Genomic DNA, 20,785 nt, shown 5'->3' with positions numbered 1-20,785 from the left:
AAGTTTTACTCCCTAAAATGCTGTGTTCTTTTTGTGCAGCCATCAGACAAGAAATCGGCAGAATCAGTACATCCTAATCTCATCTGAGCAACAGTAGGAGGAGAGCAAGAGGAGGAGCTGGAGGAGGATGGACATGCAGATGCACAGACGCGAGGACCAGGGAATGTTCTCTCAATGTTTCTGTGACCTTGCGATGCCATGATGCAAGTTGCAGAGATGTTGTGCCAACATTTGAGTCTGCTGGACAGCGAAAAAACGGAAGATGGAAACAGATAATAAGAGATAAGTGGGTTAATGAGACAGAGGAGCAGAAGAAACAGAAGGATGGGTAAAGAAAGATTAAAAGGACTGATGAACTCAAACAGAGGATGAAAAATGTAGTAAAAGATGAATTGAAGTATGGACGGACATTCGTACTGAGTTTGTTGTTGTGGTCCTCTCTGTGCACCTATAGACTCAGTCAGCCCGGTGTTGCAACTCTTTGTTCTCTGTTCAGTCCAAGTCTTAAGAAGAAAATATTTTTGTTTTCTAAGTTTTTACTGTTTTATTATTTAAAAACTGTGGTGATAATGATGATGCTGTTGATAGCAATGAGTATTTTATTGATATTAGAGAATGAGAAAGGAATCTTACACACCACTTATGTCAGCCTTTTGTATTTTGTATTATTTTTTGTTTAGTTTATCCCTAACTATTTGATGATAACAAGCACAATATGGGCATCATGGTGCTGCAGACTCACCTGCCCCAGACTGGCATATTTGAAAAAAACAAAAACAGGCTTTTTATGACCTTGTTCATACTGGTGTTGTGTGTCTAACCTTTTCTCTCCAGAGATGTTGGGAAAACATGTTAATGTTTGAACCACAATTAGCAACTTAAATTACCTCTTTCCTCCACATCCAAGGCTTAACACATTACAAATGAGCAATCAATTTTTTGGCACTTACTCAGATAACACACAATAACAGTATGCTCTACAACTCCAGTGTGAGCGAGGTACACGTTTCTCTCTGCCCGTTCAGATGTGTGAGATCATTGAAACTTGGGGATCATTCACAAAACAGGCCGATACGTGTAAATGTGCCACCTGGTTTTACCTAGATATAAAACAATGTAGTACTATCTATTAGTCATCCTATGCTTTGTGAACCTCCCAAGTATGCATGAAACCCCCATTTCTATAAATTTGTTTTTTTATTTGGTTTGGGGAAAAAATTACAAACGGTGGTACATTTATTATAGTGGTTTGTTTCCATGAATATTCCCCTTTCTATATATGAGATGTTGAACTTGATAATGGTAGCAATGTGAAAAAAAAAATTAAGGGGGTTGCTCTGGCAATATGCAAATCTTACCTAGATAAGAATGTGCAGAAAGTGAATGGCCTATGTGATGGTAGCTAAATGTGTCTTTGCAGGAAGGACTTGGTTGAATATCGGTTGTTGCATTCTATCCGCTCTGTCCGCTCTCAACTACGTTCTGATTTAAAAGCTGGAAGTAAATTCATTCAAACAAAAACGATAGACTGTGTCAAATCAAATGCAATACCCTGCCTGCTGTGTGTGTGTGTGTGTGTGTGTGTGTGTGTGTGTGTGTGCGCTCCCTTGTGTTTTGATACATGTGGAAAGTTTACATGGTTTTCACCTTTCAGGTTATACTTAAATATGTTGAAATAAAAGAAAAAGGTCACATCTGGTTACCACAAAACAGACAGGCAATGGAAAATCAAACACAAACTCTTCTTTATAGTAGTTTCTTCTTATAAATGATCTTTTTTAGTGTTTTCATATATAGTACAGTCATTTAAATAGAAACAACAAAGATCATGCTTATCAATCACAACACAGATTAAGTACAAACAGTGGGTGGACAAGATAACAAACACCGTGCAATACAATAGCTCTGCAGTAAATGCTAATTTGGTAGAGCTTGTAATGTTTTTATTTATAAGTCAGAAGTGTTACTTTGCTGTTGTTAAAAGACTTTCATTGAGTGAAGGTCCGGGACTACTTGTGACCACTTTGATTTCTGAGGTTTTTCTCGTCACCTCATTACATATGATTTTGTATTTTGTGTTGGATGCAAAGCAATTCAGGCAGTGAATATTTAGCCTACTTGTACAAGTTTTCTTGTGTTGCCTTGTATACTCACAACATGAATATTGTGATTAATATTTCTCACTACCTGAATTGGTGGTGCATCGGCCATGACCACACAAAAATTATGTAATATGGCGAAAAGGCCAAAAATAGGAAAATTGCACGAGCGAGGAGAACCAGTAGTCACAAGAAGACTCTCACTAACACTGACTGAAAGAGTCTTAATGGGATATTTGCCGAGCAACATGAAATGACCACTGAGTTCATTCAGCACCCCTGACAGTTTTGAAAAGCACCAAACATTATGAGACTCAACCTGAAACTACTTTTTTTGCATTATACAGTGTTTCTATTATTTTGTCCACTCCCAGTAGATGTAATCAAACAATTTACAGCACGATGGAGCTGCAGATAAGCAGAATGGCGCGTCACCAAAGAAAAGGCTCCTTTTACTGAAAGGTAAGTTTCATTGCTCATTTTCAACCTCAGCACTGTTCTGCATGATCGATGTGAAATTGTATTAAGTTAGCTGAGAGGCAATGTGAGCCTCAATTCTCACATTCATAAACTTTTAAGTAGCTTGATGTAATGCTTATAGGCAGGAAAAGCTAATGACATCTCTGTAAAACCTCATGAGAATGTATGCAACCATAATCCTATAAAAATGTGTTTTTTTTCTGTTGAATACTATTATTGCAGTTAAGGAAATATAAGTGTTTCATTATATTGTCCTTTTTGTATCACTGCCATCACTGTGTCATGACAATGGGCCTTCTGTTTATAGCACGAATAGAAGCATGAAAAAATAGGGGTAAGTTGTAACATTAAATCTTCTTCCCATTTCCTTGAACTGCGATGATATTTCAGTGGTCCTTAGATTTTTAACTGACTCAAATTCACATTCATGTTAAAGGGAAACATAATCAGTCACAGATCTATTCCTGCTTGCTTAGCTTGTATTTCCGTTTGATTCTGGCATAGGGGCCGATGCTGTCGTCAAACACAAAGTCCCATAATACCCGGGTCCAGGAAGAGTGTTGAGGCAGGGAGTCATAATACTCTGCTGCGATTTGTTTAACCTGCCAATAAGAAAAACACTAAGAGTGAGAATGAAAGCTTAGAAAACAATAAGAATGTCAACTGTACGTCAAATATATATATAAATATATGACATCTAAATTTCAGATGTAAAGTGTCAGAAGCACCTAAGGGACTAATTCAGGTCTAATTCAACATGACACCTTATTTCACTAGGACAATCAGATAACAGAAACAAAGGCTGATAGAAACATTTCACTACATTGTTCAACAATAAAACTCACTGCACAGTTTTTTATCATAAAGGCCTTTACACTTTCTGTCAAAAAAACACCACCGGGCACAGAATGGAATAGATATAAAATGTCAGAGTGATTTTTTTAAATCCTGAAAATGTATCACTTGATAGTTCAAAAACAGATTCTTCTAATCTAAAAAAGGGTAATATTCCCTCTGTTAGGAACAAAAATAGCTCATAAACTAAAGAATTTTCAAACTGTTTAAATAAAGCAGTTGTCAGGGAGGTATCTCACTTTGAATCTCTTCGTGCACTTGTGGTGCTCGAGAGGCAGCAGTTAATCAGTTACAAAGCCTGGCCGTTCATCTGATAAATATTTGCAGTTGATAGAAAAAATGTGGCATTTGCAGATACCTTTTTGTTTGATTCTGAAAGACAGGAGAGGCCCGTCTTATCTGCCCACACCCAGTGGTGGTGCAAGTGCTGCAGCCGTCCTCATACTCTACCCCTCAGCTAAAAATAGTCTCGGAAAAAATGACTCGAGTTCAGAGTTTACCTGTTGGAAATGTGGTCATGATTTATCACAGTAACACAGTCTCACCTGAGGTAGTTTACTGCCAGGTATGCTTGGGAAGTCATGGTGCTCCATGTGATACCCAACATTGAAGGTGATCAAGTTCAGTGATCCATAGTAAGAATATGTCTCGTGTCCCTTCAGGAACATGTAATGCTCAGCTATGAAATGTCCAGAGATAGGATGCAATCCCATACACAGGATAGAACCCGCAATAAGGTAAACAATGGGCTTCAGCCCCCATAGATAGTAGATAATTAAGTCTACTGTGAGCTGAACAACTGCGTTCTGGATCTCCAGCTGACACACTGGCTTAGGATTGACCACCAATGGGCGAAGGGCATAGAAGAAGGGCTGGAGGAAGAGCCAGAGCACCTTCCTGGCTGGGGTGCAGAAGAACCATCCCTCAATGTCTGTTGGGATGTCAACATCCAGCTGGTCGCCACCCAGATACCGATGGTGGTCGATGTGGTACTTCTTAAAGGAGGCAGAGTAAGGCAACCCGATGGGCAGGTTGGCCCACATGGCAAACCAGCGGTTCCACTTCGCCAGCTTGTTGCCAAAGGCCACGTTGTGAGAGATGTCGTGGATAGCCAGAGTCAGGGAGTGGTTGATGCAGCCTCCGAAGGCGTAAGCCCAGAAGAAGATCCACTTCCAGGAGAGGTCGCGGACCAGATAGCAGGCCATGAGCTGGGTTAGGACCATGCCTGATACCACCCACTTCAGCTGGGGGTCTGGACCCATCAGAGTCTTGATCTCTGGATATTTGGCTGAGGAGAGAAACCAACAGAAAAGGGGATGAGAGGATTGTAGGAAATAAAGGATGTAGCAAGAGCAGAAGAGGATTAAAGGTTTAGGGAGTTGAAAAGCGGAGGACAGTAAAGGCAACCAAATGAAAAAAAGGAAATAGTGGGTTAATGGAAGTAGTGGAAAGGGAGAAAAAAATGTAACAGATTAATTTCATTTTTTTAATAATTATGTAGGAAATGTAAAGACAGTAAAATATCTATCATGAATCCAGCAGAGAAAACTGTTTACTCATTCACTGTCATTTTCAACTTATCTCTGTGTAATACTTTGTCACAATACTGTGTATCCCAAAGAACACAATCAAACATGTGGCAATGTACTAGCCCTTCTCCTGGGAAGAGCCTGCTGACAAAAGTCATTTTTTAATTGGCAGAGGTGTTGTTTTGCTGAGGGACACAACATGAAGGGAGATACAAGGCAGTGGTTTAAAACATTCAGCGTTACAAAAAGAACTAGGTTTAGTTCATAAGACATTTACAACATAAATGTACTCGAACAGAGTGTGTATTAGGACATACAGCCTCTGATTTGTTACACTGGCCATACCTTACAGCCCATCAAGTTAAACAGATTTGGTGCAAATGAGTCAGGAGGGGTTTCGTCCTATCCATGCAAAATCCGGGATCGCAGGGGTTAAGGCTAATGCAAATCTGGCCTGCTTCTACGCTTTCAGGTCATTTCTGTAATGCTTTTATGTAAATTAGCTCACCATAGTAAACTGTAGGTTAAAAACAGCAGAGCCTGGTTTCAGTAGCATTTCTAGGGCATGTAGGTCTCCCCTTTACAGACCAAACCGTCTTTATTCAGTTAATGTGTAGCCAAGAGGAATTCCCTACTTCCCCCCTATATGGTTACTTATTTTAAAACAATAATTTATCAAGATACTGATCCAAAATATTAAGTACATATTCCTTTTTAATCTACTGTATGCAGGAGCATGGGGGGGCTGGCTGAGTATACATAGCCGTGGATGCGGGGAGGGGCCCATAGAGGATGCCTATGTACAGGGTCCACAATCTTGTGCTAAGCCCCTGACTGTATGATTTAAACTACCCTCCAATGTGTCATTTACTCGTGTTATTTATAGCCGTGTTTATGGGCTTTAAATCCTCAGGTGTTGGCATTGTAGCCGACCCAGAGGGCATAAAGTTAAATCGATAACCAGACATCATGAAATAAACATTTTAAACTGCTTAAAGCCACCGCGCAAAACATGCTGTACAGCCATCACTGGATTTCAGCTTCACTTCATTTACCTTTATGGTCACATACTTAACCCGTATAAGGTTTCGGCCTCAAGCTTCAGCAACAAATGATTTCAGATTCAACTGCACGCCTTTGCAGAGCTGCTAAAAATGATCGACCATGAGGCAGTGTCACAACCATTAATCAGCCGTGTGATCTCACAAGCTACTATAATGGCAGGTGTTTGGGGAGGTGTTTGTATGTTATATCTCAGTTTTCACCGTAATATAAAGTTTATGACATGCGAGTCGAGCCAAACCTACAGGCAGCAGACATGCCAAACAATTAGCCGTTCAATTCATAAAACCACTTGTCAAATCAAAACATCCCACACGACAATGTAAAAGGAACAGCCTTTGACACTCGCATCCCTCTGCCTCTCCCATCAAGGCAGGGCAGAGGACAATTAAAACAAAACATTTTAATAATTCAAGGCTCGGCGGTGTCAAGCAAACCATCACCTGCAACCATGTGACTGCTGGACAAAGCCACGATCAAATATACATCAACAGGTTCAGATGATTACCAAAGACAACTGTTCTTGATACAGACCCCCCCGACTCTCGCAAAGCCTTTTCTTTTCACGCATTGCATTGCATCTGTGTTTGCCATGAGCAGGGAATGTGTCTGGTTACCTAACAAGCCCAGAGGCATTGTCACCTGCACCTGATCTCAATAAACTGTTATTGTCTCACAAGTCAGAGAAAAAGATGACAGAGAGGCAGATTAGTTTACACAAAAAGAACAGATTATAGCCTTCTGCCGGATTTTCAAGCAGAACTAAGTAAATCTTCTGGTATTTAATAGTCAGGAGTGAGACATGCCATTTCTCTCTTAGCTACACTTTAACATCATAATGCTCTATCATGGGTGACTAAGTTCATTTACTGTATTTGCTGCTGATATGTACACTCCCTCTTTCTAAAATGAAGTGACTTTTGCTTAAAAAAATGTCATAAAATACTGTAAATAATGCAGACAGCAGTTTAAGTCAACTGTGAGGGGAAACAATGTGAGAAACATCCATTAATGTAATATGTTTTAAAATATTAGTCAAAATTATAATGGGAATTATACTGTACTTTTATCTTTGACATCCATGTACACTGAATTACAAGGTAATTAATATCTTTGCCTTAAAAAGCTGCGGTTTTAAAGGGAGTTTAAATTAATATTTCTACATGTACTTAAAAGGATGATGTATCAACATGCAAGTGAATTATTCAAAACTGTGTTTATCTTTAGTGGCATGTCAGTTTCAGCATGTCCCTTGCATCCATTGTGGTCTGATAGCTCGTTAAGCAACAGCTGGTAAACAGGTTTAACCGGCTACGATTTTATAAATGGGTTGTGGTCAGAAAAAAACAACAAAAAACTTCAACTTAATACACAAACCAACCAGCCATTTAACTCAGCAGATTTCACAGCATTGACAAAGTTTTCTATTTTCTTTCAATTCTTACCCAGAATTTCTTTTCTTCTTGAAGTGTGCGGCTGGTCATTATAAACCCATTCAAAGTCGTCTCTTCCACCTGTCTTCCCCATGACTATCCTTTCTCTGAATGAGGCAACCTGCTCTGTGGCGTTGTGTGTGTCATCAAACCTTCACAGTATCTGGGCACACCCACTCGCACAGGTTCCAGGCTGAAGGTGTAAGGTGTGATCACAAGCTCCTCCCCCGAGCTCAGGGAGGGACAAAGTTGGCTGTGCGCCTGCTGAGATGTATTCAACCTTATGCTCTCCAGCACGCGAACTGCATCTTTACATTCTCTCATGAGAAACAGCTGTAATGATACAACTATATATTTAGAGGCCTTGTTGTAAGGTTGTTTATCCCAATCCCATGCAAATGTTTATGTTGCTTTTGTAGTATTATGTGAGACATGCACATGTTAAATATCAGTGGAATTATTAGTATATAAGTGATGCCATAGCAGAAATATACTGTTTTAGTTTCATTCTTGAGAAGTTCCTACCATTCCCACCATATGGTTTCCAAATTGTTGGATTTGTTCAGATTTCTTTCTGTGTACACAGTAAGCTCAAGAAATGTGTTGATTTGCACTGTTAAATTTTGCAATTAGTAATAATGGATGTCATAGACTTTATTGATATACATCTATTTTGACCATCAGTTAATCATTTCAGTCATGTTTCAAGCAAAAATGCCAATCATTCGTTTGTTCTAGCTTCTTAAGTGTGAAAAGTTGTTGTTTTTCTCTGTTATATTGTTGTCAATTGAATATCTTTGGGTTTTGGACTGTTGCTCAAACAAAACCAGCAATTTGAATGTGTCACTTTGGCCTCTGGGAAATTATAATTTTCACTACACTTTTGTGACATTTTATAGACCAAGCAGTTAATCAAACAAATAGCCGGCATATTATTCAATAATGAAAGTAATATTTATGCAATCTTAATTTGCAATGACATATTAAATGGTACAAATAAAGAAGCTGAAATGTTTGTCAAGACTCAGGTGTAATGGTTCGTCCTCATTTACATTAGCTTGAGTTGTCAGACATTAATGTGAAGCATTAATACATATTCTGATTAATAATTATATAATGTAATAATAATACGAAATTCTACATACAAATAATTGATAACGTACAGATTTACATTCATTTCAATATCTTTATGACCATAAATTCATACGCTAAAGAAAGAAAACGCTACAGGTAATGTTTGAGTTACACATTTTAACGGGACTTTTTTTATCCAAATCACGCGAGACTTCAAAACTGGAGCATTTTGGCGACGAGAGTACAGGAGTGTGGAGTTGTTGTTGGAGAGGGAGGAGGAAGGCTGAGTGTAGACAGGAGGGAAAGCGAGAGTGTAAAAAAAAAAATAGTATTCAAGTAGTTAGGAGGAAATACAAAATTGATCATGGCATCAGGGGACACCCTGTACATAGAAACGGATGGGTCAGAAATGCCAGCCGAAATAGTGGAACTGCACGAAATCGAAGTAGAGACAATCGAGACAACAGTTGTTGGAGACGACGGTGAACACCAGCCGATGATCGCCTTACAGCCTCTTGACGCGGACGATCCCAACTCGATTCATTCGCACCAAGAGGTGATTTTGGTGCAAACAAGAGAAGAGGTGGTGGGCGAGGATGACTCTGAACTGCACACGGATGACGGTTTTGAGGACCAAATCCTCATCCCAGTACCCGCCGTGGAGGAGGACTTTATCGAACAGACTCTCGTTACTGTCGCCGGGAAAAGCTCGTCGACAGGCCGGATGAAGAAGGCTGGAAGCGGAAAGAAAGCGGGCAAAAAGAGCTACCTGAGCGGGGGAGAAATGGGCAGAAAATGGGAACAGAAGCAGGTCCAGATAAAGACTTTGGAGGGGGAGTTTTCAGTTACTATGTGGGCATCAGGTAAGTTCAGAGTGAATTTCTGCAAGCTGGTCCCCCGCTTTGTTCTCAGCGTGTGTGCCGTGTGACTAGGCCCAGTTGGGGCCTTGTCCTCCGCTAAAGTAGGAGTTATTTCCCAACTCGGAGCCACTTAAACTTCATTTGAAATGTTTTTGTTTTTATGGGAAGCCATGTTTTATGTGTCGATGGGCGCCGCCATATTTCCCCGGTCTAGAAAGTATGGCGGCCCGAAAAAATGGCGTTTATTTGGCCGACGAAGATGGCGGCGAGAGTGGGAGCGAGTGCAGCTGGCTCCGCTAGGCCGCTGTGGCGCAGTTCAGTTCAACTGTGGTGGTGGTGCCTTCAGGAACCCCTCATACTTTACACTTCCGAGGCTTAAACACACCTTATATGTTCATATGGTTCAAGCGAACTATTTCCTATATCCAAAAGTAGTTCCTCAGCTTGGTAGTGCTGTGCATTGGCCACGGAAAGCATGATTTAATTAAAATTTAAAAAAATCCTAGTGGCTATATAAAACATTGTATGGTTTAAAAGGTGACACGTCCAAAAAATAAAAAATAAGTTTCTCAATTGTATTTCCAGTGTAAGTAAGTGTACATGCTTGTAAACACGACAGTGTGAATCTTCCCATACCATTTCAGCATCATGAGCGAGATTAAAGCTATTTCCAGGGAGATTGTTCAAAGTTTTGATATTTTTGCAAAGGAATGTAAATGACAAAATACTAAACGTTTAACCCTTTTATTACTCGATCATATATTTTTTAGAAAATACTACCCACTATTTACGTTAAAATGCACCATCACACATTTGGTGACTGTGTCCACAAAGTAAGTGTTTTGAATACAGACGTTCAAGCCCAAACCTGTATTTTCTATCATGTGTTTCTATTAGTAGTAAATAAGTAACAGTGGAGAGTGGCTGGAAATAATGGGAGGGTGGGGGTGATGTGATAAAGGTTTAGCTCTAAATGGCTTTAATCAGTTTGTTCCACATGTTCTGGTACTGTTTTAATTATCAACACATCTGTCCCTCTCATTCAGATGACAAGAAGGACATAGACCATGAGGAGCAAATCTCTGGTGAAAACTCTCCTCCAGATTATTCTGAATACATGACAGGGAAGAAGCTTCCTCCTGGAGGCATACCAGGCATTGACCTGTCAGACCCCAAACAGCTGGCAGAGTTTGCACGGTAAGTATTGATGTTCACCCAGACAAAATGATTGCGAGCCAAATTCGGTGGGCCATAATAAATGAAATGTATTCATGCAACAGTTTTCAAAAGAGAAAGTGGTTTGCTTCACTAAAAGCCAGTTAGAGGAACATTATTAAAATATGTGATTGTGCAAAAGTGAAAGAAGTAATGCAATTCATATGGTTAAACCAGCACAATATAATATGGAATCAAATGACTGTGTGGCCTATCCCATTATGCACACAAGTTTTTTTTATTTTATTTTTTTAAGTAAAAAAAACCTTAGTGTTTATCTGTTTCAGGAGTGTAGATAGTTGTGTGAACAGTCTATAATGATGTGACCACTTTTATTTCTGTTGCAGAATGAAGCCAAGAAAAGTAAAAGAAGATGATGCACCCAGGACGATAGCCTGTCCACACAAGGTGAGTGCAGCGTTCTGTTTATTACACCAGTTTGTACAGCACTGTGCAAAAGATGATGGTTAAATACATGAACAGAAGCTTACTCAGTTGTACTGTATGTCTTTATTATTGATATTACCTTACTGAGAACTTACATGCATCCATTACATTGGTATAAGGAACATTTAAGCACTCTGAGCCGATGTGATTCAGTTGCTAAATTTACACTGTAAAGTAAATATTTCCAGAGTGACTAGCTTCATCTTGTTTCTCTCCCTCTAAGGGGTGTACCAAGATGTTCAGGGACAACTCAGCAATGAGAAAGCATTTGCATACCCACGGGCCTCGTGTGCACGTCTGTGCAGAGTGTGGCAAAGCCTTCGTCGAGAGTTCAAAACTGAAGAGGCATCAACTCGTACACACAGGAGAGAAACCTTTCCAGGTGAGTTTCTTCACTTTCTGCGTGTCACCCTTTATTTTCCTTCAGCTGGAAAAAGCTACAGAATTATACTTTGCTTTATTAGATTTATCAGAGCAGTTATATACAAACCTTGTTATTGTCATCTGTAATGCCTGCCTTTTAAAAAAATGATATGATCAGTTTATCTGTGAGCCAAGCTGAGACATGGAGCAACATTAACTCAGTCTCTCTCGTCTCCAGTGCACATTTGAGGGCTGTGGCAAGCGGTTTTCTCTGGACTTTAATTTGCGCACACACGTCCGTATTCACACTGGAGACCGCCCGTATGTGTGTCCCTTTGATGGCTGCAACAAAAAATTTGCCCAGTCAACCAACCTGAAGTCTCACATCCTCACACACGCCAAAGCCAAAAACAACCAGTGAATCAGCCCTAAACCCGGCTAACGACAACAACGAGAGCATACACTGGAGGACTTGTCCCGTATCTCCGCTCCTTGACAAACTAATGTCCCGTGTCCTGCTTTGTTGTGAGATAAGAAGTCCCCTTTGTATCATCTGTAGATAAAAGGTATAAACTGAGAAATGACCTTTTCTCAAACTTTTTGATATATATATGGAGGTTTGAACAAGGAACTTGTGAGAACCCCAACCCCCTCAGGCATCCTACCCTACTTTGTCGCTACCTGGATGGAACAATTTATGGTTTCTTCTTGTGAAGATGTTAATTCATGGATCTGCACCTAAAAACGTATTTATACCTTAACACAGCCAGTTAAAAAGTTTTTGGAATAGATGTCAAATTTTCATTGATCCTCCACAATGACACCTTTTCAATTTTGTACTTTCCCCAAGTGTGCATATTGTACACTGTTTGACATAAGCTCTGTGGTAATGTATGTAGTAAGATTGTCCCTGTAGCTCTTCATGCAAGAGGTTTCACGGTTTGTTTTACCTCCCCCTTTCCTCTTCATGTGAATGTTTCGAGGGGGGAATTGGGTGGTCTTTGCATATTTTCATTTTGTACAACGCAATATCAGAATCATGTAGATAATAGCCATGTGATTTTTCAATAGTGATCACTGATTAAAATGTTTTTCCCCCTTGCACCACCAATACGAAGTGTCATTTGTCATCTCACGTGTTTAATTTTATAACATTTAGCTGTTTTAAATGCAATGTAATTTAGAGATTAATAATGGAGCCGTGAATAATGAAACTCGGGTCACTACAGCACCTGTGGTGTTTTTACTGGGATATGGAGCATTTTCTTATTCAGAATAATTATATATAAGAATATCATTTTAAACATTTAGGTTTGAGCCCATGGAGGCGGTGGATCTGTTAATATTAACCTAGCTGTTAAATTCAATACGACAATATAAGTAGTGTTTTAAAAAGGTAGATGTTCTCTTGAAGCTCATAACACGCCTCACATTTGCAGTTAATAGTTGACAATGTGTCAACAGTATTTGTGATTGCTTGAACTGAACGACATTTCCTCTTTTGTTAAAAGGGAAAAACAACAAGGAAGTGAAAAATTCAGGTACTTTTATTTTTCAGTGTATTGCATATACATGATTGACAATTTTATCACATCTTAAAACTTAAATTAAGCAGCTTTAAAGTGACATCTTACAGCTGGTTAGTTGTGTAACAATGATTTGAACACACTGTCAACTAATTGTTTCTGTCTGACATAAGAAACACAGACCAGGGGGAACAGCAAAAATTTGCATTGAAAAAGGTTTGATTCTAATACTATCTTTTTAAAGAGATAGTCATTGCCAGCTGCAATCTCAACTGTTACTAGTTGTTACAATCAGGTCTTCAGTAGAAACAATTTTAGGGCTGCAACAAAATTGCTCTATAAAATGTCAGAAAATAGTGAATACGCGAGGTGATGTCTTCAAATTGCTTGTTTTGTCCAACCAACAACCCAAAGATGTTAAGCTTACTGTCACATTAGACATAATCAAATCTGAAAAACCTCACAATTTAGAGGCAGAGACTAGGAAATATTTGGCAGTTTTGCTTAAAAAAAAAAAAAAAAGAAGAAAAAAAAGACATGATTTAGCATTAATCAAATTAGTTGTGATATTTTTTTTGTTGATTCAGCTCTTTCCATTGCATTCTCTTTTGCACAACACTAAGCATCTGGTTCATTTCTAATAACTGCAGCATTCAGCTTTCATTTTCTTGAATCAGTCAACTGACATTTCCAAGAAAAATCCAGCTTTAATAATTTCACAAACACACAGGCAGTCTTTCGCACATTAAATACATCTGATTTGAGAATTTACATGGTTAAAAAGGTAAAAACAAGTGCAACAATGCTGGTGGGTAGGTTGCTGAATCACTTTTAACCCACATATTAGTGCATTTGATTAGTTCATAGCTGCAGAGCAAACAGCAACAAACCAAAGTAAACTCAAGTTTTAAAAAGGTCCTGTTAATCTTAAACCACATACTGTATGTTCCTGTTTTATTACAAATCCATGAGTGACATTTTTAGAATTGCATGCAAGTACAGTATATTTGTTATTAAATGAGGTGACTTGTGCCTCACTCATCCCTGCAGTGTAGTATGGCAAAACACAAAGCTCAGTCTTATTACAAACCAAACCTGTATCTAATTACATGCTAAATTGCCTTAATCTGGTGAAATGATTGCATCTGGTATATAGATTAGATTGACATAACATTGTATTAATATACAAAAATATTAGAATAGGCCTATGTGCACATCTAAGAGGTGATTGATGTGTGTATTTTAGTATGTTTATGTTCTTTATGCATAGCAACCAGTTTACCCACACTTCCCATTGCTGTGTATATGTAGCGGCATGAATTTAAGGCGTGAGATTACTGTTAACACCCATCTGCCTGTAAATTTAAGAGATTCACAGAGAAATCTGGGTCAGTTAAAATGCAGTGAACAGCAGAAACAGGCAGCTGCAGTGTAGCAAAATCCCAAACCACCACACTATCCCTGACCTAAAAGTATTTAAAGGAAACAGTTTAAAGCCTTTTGGAGGAAATAAAATATACTGAAAAGGAGTCAAGAGTATCCTGAAAGTGATGACGACATAAAAATCCTGAAGACTGGAACATAGCGTTTCAACCTTAAATGAACAGAATAAAACAGAGGCATAAATCTGTGTAGGCATTGTTTTCCCTCCATTTCACCATCCTGCCTTTGGTATCAGGTACCAAGAGTTTGGATGTGTGTGTATAGTACCTGCTCTCAGAGCAGACACTGCCCTGATGGCTTAACTTGAACTGCATGGTTTTCACTCAGCTAGCAGGGCAGCCAGAAGTGCAGGGTAGTTTGGCGTCCCCCAGCCTGTAACAGGGTCCCATGATGGTGCAGCACAGAAACCTTTACCCTGAACCTGTTCGTCCAGACAGCTCAGGTGACAGCCTTCAGTCACCTGGAGACAAGGATGCATAGCATGCAGGAACCAGACCATCACTACAAAATGTGTTGCAAAAGGGTTTTCTTCTACTGCAGTTATTTTGGATCGTGTGCCTCAAGAAGGAATTAAAGTTCTACAATTTGAGTCCTTGGGTTTATGTTGTGTAATTTTCACTTGTACATCAACTTTGAACACATAGGTGAAAATGCTTTTGAAATAGTGGCCACTTTTTTTGTATACACTTTATTAGGTACACCTGTACAATCTAATGCAATCCACTGTTCTGCCATAAAGTCTACTTTTATGAAGCCTATAATCAATATAGTTTTTGCATTGAGGTCATAGTTAGACATGTTGCACTGAACTGCATTACATTAAGATGTTTCTAATATTTTGTCCTCCCCATTTATATACACATGAGGGGGGCAGAATATTAGAAACACCTCTTAATGTAATGCAGTCCAGTACAACAGCTCCTTTAACTATGACCTCAATATAAGCAATTGAATTTACATTTCTGACAATGTCAACAAAAACTTATGGCAGAGCTGTTGTTTTGCAATTGCAATAGATTGTACAGGTGTGCTAAATAGAGTGGCTACTGAGTGTAAGTAAATATCTTTGAAGAGACTAAATCTCAGCAAAGCAAGAACATGACTCTCCAAAAATTGCTAAAACAAATCAAGTCCAAAAACAAGCTTTAAGGGATAACTGAAAAAAAGATTTACTTTAACACAGTAATAACTTGACTTACATCAAATAGGGCTTGTCCTTTGAGCTTGTAGAGGCGAGGGTTGAGGAAGCCCAGGGCAGGCAGGCCCTTTAGCAGCCGCTGATCATTGATGAGAGACATCATGCCTCCGACCACAGGGGTTGACGCCTGGGAGGGAGATCAATCAATGAGAGATGCAATGAATCATTGTATGGCAGTATCTATGTGTTCCGTCACGCTGTTAATTTTCTATTCACCAAAAAGTATAGTCAAGTTAGATATATTTTACCGAGGTCCCAGACACCCAGGGGACGGGTACTCTGTTGATGACCACCCAGTAATTATCAGACAGGGCAGCCATGTCTGGATAGGCCCTGCCGCTGGTATTGAAATATGACTGAGGAGGGAGGGCTGCTGCTACAGTCTTCAGATACGCATCCACTGCACTGGCCTATAGGAACACAAACACACAGCATCAATGACACTGCAATAATTGAGCATTAAAAGAGCTGATGACCAGATATTATTACCTGGTAGTCAGGCATCTTGAAGATGTTGCTGAAACCTCCTCCACTGATGTAATCTGTAACTTCATACGTGACCTTAAATGGGTTCTTGAATGAGGTTCCTCCTACTGTAGTCACATATGGGCTGGGAACAAGAAGCACAGCATGGAGCGTTAGATGTTTAGTGCTTTTCCTAAACCTTTACCTTACATCTGACATGTGTTTGAATTTGTCTTTGGATTAATTTCAAGAATAGACTCGCCTTGCACTGGAATGCTACAGTACATACGAGGAGGGTTGGCTGTACTGATAAACTTCTGTGGCACTGGATCAACCTTTTACTGTGGGATAATTCTTTGTTCAGTTTTTCAACACCCATATGTCTTTGTAGATTCCCATATCACCAATACATGAGACAAATGCCCTCAGTCCAGTCCAAACCTATACTAGCATCAGTGCAGAAACTGGCTTACTTTCAGAAATGTAGAAATGTTTTACCTTGAGGCAGGAAAACTTGGCCTGAAGGAGTTCTCTTTACCCAAATGTCTGCATCCGGCACCACTGTCACCTGAACATGACACAAGATCACAGAGATAAAGAATGATGTAATAGATACTCATTAAACAAGATCAGAGTGACTAAAGATGATGTAAGAGGTAATCATGCAATGCAGCATATCTTCCTGACAGATGGCAGTCTTTCAAGTATTGTTGTGAGTTGTGGAAAAAGCCAGTGGCCAAACGGTAATATGTAAACACGTTTTTCTAGAACCACCAGGCCGTCATGGGTGTTTATTTAAAACAATGGTAGTGTATTCATGTTTCAAGTGAGATAATGATCGTACAGTAATGGAGCAAAGTAAGTTGACACGTTGCCAAAGAGACCAAGGCTGTCTTTTTCATTTTTGCTACGTCATCTGTTCTCTCTCAAGCGGTTACAAAAAGCTTACGGTTCCCCATTTGTTGAAGTACTGTCTTATGTGTCCTGTACCACTGAAAACAGGAATTTGTTATTTACTGGCCGGACTAGATGGATTCAAAACTAAACCAGAAACAAGTGAGAGGTCACAGTCATTGCGTGTAACAGGAATGACAAGATAACAGGCTGAAACTGTCCTGTAGACAAACGAAGGATTTGTTAGCTTTGTCATTTTGCTGACAAAGTAACAATTAGGTGTTGTTTTTGAATGTTCTTAAATGTCTCTGTGTGCTACAAGTACAAGACATGGGTTCTGCATATTTCCTTCTTACTGACCAGAAGCAAAGAGCAAAGAGATTCCCCTGACGCCAGCTTTCATAAACTCTGTGTTGATGCGCATCATGTACGCAGCAGACAGGCTGTCTTCATCGTCTCCGTAGCTGATCGTGTGAACCCAGGGCAGGTCAGACATGTTGCTGAGCAAAACCATCCACTGGAGGAAAGGCTCCTGGGACTCATGACGACCTGAAGGACAATGAAGAAATGTGATGGTGTGAGTTCTTATATTAAATTTTGGTGTTCAGACTGTAACAACAAGCCAAAAAATGACTATGCCTAATTATAGCAATGCATTTTTAAATCCTCTATTACTTTTAGCTTTATGCTGTTTTACTTCCCATCGCATAAACCTATTAGTTGCTCAACTCCTGATACTTTGATATTTCTTTTACTTGGCCTGAATTTGATTATGGTTAGTGTCTCTAGATTTACCATCATCATTATTTTAACTAAGAGAGAAAGTCAGAAGGCCTTTATCGTTTTTAAGTTCTCCTTTCAGTTCTTCACACTCACTCATACAGACCTGGATTGGTGAAGACCCATGTGGAGATGTTTGCCCCTGTGCTCATGATGTACTCTATATCCAGACTGGCCTCCAGACCAGCCTTCCCTCCTCCCTGAGTGCCTACAACCCGGTCCACCTGAGAGAGATGCTGGAAGCTCCTGCCATACATGCTCATGAACTCAGCCAGGTCTGCAGGGCTGTAATACTGCTCCAAGAACTACAAGAGTGAAAAAGTCCACCAAGTTATGGTGGGATTACAATGTTTAAGCTAATGTGCATATGTCTAACAGCAACACTTTGCGTTTTATTATGAGCTTATTCTGAGAAGGTCACACCTGAGCTACTGCCTGGCTATTGTTCTGAGCTGTTCCCACATCAGTTGCTGTCAGGTTATAGCGAACCCTCAAGATGGCGGGAGTCACTCCCAGGTGCACCCCTGCCTTAGACTGCCTTTTAGAAGAGGCTTTGCTGAGGTCCTGCTCTTTAGGAGGGAGGCGGTGAAGCCCTCCAACTGTGGAAACACAAAAAATGTTTCACACATATGACAAGAATCACAGATGACAACTGAACATTTTACAGCTATAGAAATGGCTCTCACCAAAGTCCAGGTGCTGGTGAACATCATCGTGAACAGAGTACGGAGCTGAAGACCTCACCAGAGAATGGCCGTCTCTGACGTAACGGTGGAACTTGCTGCCTGGAAGCAGTGTCTCTGCAACCCTTAATACACAAAAATCAACCACAGCCTAAATGTCTACAACATATGCAATTCCAGGTGATAAGTATTTAAGAAACTCATTGGCTTGTATGCAAAACTGATTTTGACTCCATGAGTGCAGTTGTTTAACTACTACCAGTAAGTAAAGCTGTGTTATCAGGGGTTGGGGTTTAGTGTAAGGTGTTCGTTTTTTTAAGATCCAATAACCTTGGCCTAGATTTATGAATTTCAAAAGCCTGCAGCTCAAAGCTAGTTTGATTTTAACCAATAGCCACAGAAAGAGGAACCATCTCATGAGATAAGAGCATGGCCTTTGCATGGTTTACACATAGAGGGAACTTGAGCAGAAAATGTGCTTTTCTGTGTCAAGAGCAAGTTAAAATTACTGTTGAGTAAGCAGAACAAATGTTGCTTAAAAAGATATGCTTACTCTACAGTCATGGTGCACTGTAAAAAATCCTGAGTGTGAACAGTCAGGCAGTTTGTAATCCCATGACTCTGCAGCCAGTGATGCACCACCTTTTGGGTCAGTTCAGACGGATGCACGAGGGAGGATACTTCCTCCAACGTGAGGTGTTTACCTGTGGAGGACAAAACAGTCCTCTGTCACTCTGTAGTATAGAAAGAGGTCAAAGTTGAGAAAAGGCTTTTGTTTCATCACTTAAGGCTGTTTTTAAGTCAGAACAGTTAAGTTCATATCCTGGTTATATGCTGCACATTATAAAAAGGACAGAATTAGAAAAAAGTGGACGCACAAACCACACTGAGCATCTCAGCTTAACAAGTGTATGCAGATTTTTTAGATCCTAAAGTTTTAGGGTTACTTGAGGACAACCGGCAATTATGAGACAGAGCCCTACCATATTGTGCAGAGTCAGGGTCCGACACCAGTCTGAGTGTTTCCTCCAGTAGGTCAACATTTTGCTGCTTCAGGGCAAAGGTCAGCTCCAGCTCCTCGGTGGAGTCGACCCGACCCACATGAGTCCAGTCCTCTGGTATCCTGAGGAAAGAGGGAAAACCTTTCATGATCTTTTACTTAAAAAAAGAGGCTTCACGTTACCTACGTATCACCGTGAAACCAAATATATAGCTACTGACCGACCTGTTGAATTTCAAGTGAATTGATTACTTTGTGATTGTACAGTTAACTGAACCTTCTTTTAAACGTTCGGAAGCATCACAGTAGTTTGAGCACTGAATATAGAGCCATGCTTGAAAACAAAAGCCACCAAGGTATTAGTTACTCACATACTAGGCACAGTGACAAGGGCTGCAAAACACTGGACAGTTTTCCAGACAAATTACACACACTCCTTATCAAATAATATTGTTGTAGTGATTTTCCCTTTTATATAGGTCTTTACTGCACATTTGGGCTGTCAGGACTGATCTGCATCTATGAAAAAAAGCCAATAAGGCTTGAATTTCAAAATGTATAAAAGGGAGATATACAAACATGATTTAATAAACGATACAGAGATAAGAAAATGGCTCTTAAAGTGGATGTGCTCACAAGACATCTTGGTCATATTCCAGATATCCACTCCAGACCAACGAGCTGAATAACAAGGGGATGGAGAAGGTCAGCCTGGTGGAAGGAGAAACAAAACATTATAGAATAAAATGTACACATGCGGATGTTCATACACACATACATGTAACCAGGAAATGTCGTTAGTCCAGTGTGTCATTTCAGGGTTACAAACAAAACAAAGTCTCAATGTGACTTAGCTTAGCAGGTCAAATTAAACGCGTTTCTCAACGCGCAGATAAACACATTTAACACGGTTCGCTAACTACATTTATAACAAAAAGACACGTTGTTATTTACAGTAGCCTCAACGTTATGTGAACACTTTAACCTGCTATGTTAGCTGGCAGCTATCTAGGTCAACACAAACGGTAAAAACAAAAAGTAGGCTACACATTGTGCGCTACATTACAAGTCACGTTAGAAAGAGTTAGCGTTATCTGACTCCTCTCTGTCCTACTTATCTTTATGAAAATACACAACTATGAACTTATTTAAAGCACTCACAGTGTGTTCATCGTGTCCCCGGCTGTACAGTGGTCTAAACTCAGGTTGTGTCTGGTGGGCAGGCTGTTATTGACGCAGCGGTCACGTGACATGGTTTCACGTGATTGTGTTATTCAAATTCCTTTTCCCCCCAGTATTGGTGCAGTATATTCATTTTGCTCCGGACACATTCAGCCACGTTTCATTTTTACATTTAACATTTTTATGCAACATATTGT

At 39.8% G+C, this 20,785-nt stretch overlaps 4 protein-coding genes across 9 annotated transcripts in view; 2 read left to right on the top strand and 2 right to left on the bottom strand.

The window, feature by feature from the left end:
* evla (Enah/Vasp-like a) overlaps positions 1-1,521 on the top strand; it is a 38,918-nt gene extending 37,397 nt beyond the window's left edge. For all 6 annotated transcript variants that reach the window (XM_044165987.1, XM_044165990.1, XM_044165986.1 and 3 more), the window contains one exon: positions 40-1,521. In XM_044165987.1, the coding sequence (XP_044021922.1) occupies positions 40-77 (38 nt within the window). In that variant the 3' untranslated portion in view covers positions 78-1,521. The remainder of the gene's footprint in view (positions 1-39) is intronic.
* Positions 1,522-1,728: 207 nt separating this feature from the next.
* degs2 (delta(4)-desaturase, sphingolipid 2) lies at positions 1,729-7,631 on the bottom strand. The gene is made up of 3 exons (XM_044165997.1): positions 7,471-7,631; positions 3,980-4,722; positions 1,729-3,181 (listed from the first exon to the last, which is right to left on the bottom strand). The coding sequence occupies exons 1-3, from the start codon at positions 7,550-7,552 to the stop codon at positions 3,038-3,040; spliced, it is 969 nt and encodes a 322-aa protein (XP_044021932.1). The 5' UTR covers positions 7,553-7,631; the 3' UTR covers positions 1,729-3,037.
* Positions 7,632-8,771: 1,140 nt separating this feature from the next.
* On the top strand, positions 8,772-12,528 carry yy1a (YY1 transcription factor a). Its single transcript, XM_044165996.1, has 5 exons — positions 8,772-9,395; positions 10,439-10,589; positions 10,955-11,015; positions 11,278-11,436; positions 11,656-12,528. Exons 1-5 carry the CDS (start codon positions 8,897-8,899, stop codon positions 11,836-11,838), a joined length of 1,053 nt encoding a protein of 350 aa, XP_044021931.1. The 5' UTR covers positions 8,772-8,896; the 3' UTR covers positions 11,839-12,528.
* Positions 12,529-12,946: 418 nt separating this feature from the next.
* Positions 12,947-20,674, bottom strand: tpp1 (tripeptidyl peptidase I). The gene is made up of 13 exons (XM_044165993.1): positions 20,568-20,674; positions 20,043-20,117; positions 19,390-19,529; positions 18,960-19,110; positions 18,410-18,531; positions 18,147-18,322; positions 17,830-18,028; positions 17,304-17,492; positions 16,548-16,617; positions 16,074-16,194; positions 15,833-15,994; positions 15,586-15,711; positions 12,947-14,846 (listed from the first exon to the last, which is right to left on the bottom strand). The coding sequence occupies exons 1-13, from the start codon at positions 20,657-20,659 to the stop codon at positions 14,706-14,708; spliced, it is 1,764 nt and encodes a 587-aa protein (XP_044021928.1). The 5' UTR covers positions 20,660-20,674; the 3' UTR covers positions 12,947-14,705.
* Positions 20,675-20,785: the final 111 nt, after the last annotated feature.

Source organism: Siniperca chuatsi, linkage group LG15 (assembly GCF_020085105.1).
Source record: "Siniperca chuatsi isolate FFG_IHB_CAS linkage group LG15, ASM2008510v1, whole genome shotgun sequence".
Classification (NCBI taxonomy): domain Eukaryota; kingdom Metazoa; phylum Chordata; class Actinopteri; order Centrarchiformes; family Sinipercidae; genus Siniperca; species Siniperca chuatsi.
This window is presented reverse-complemented; position numbering and strand designations above follow the sequence as displayed.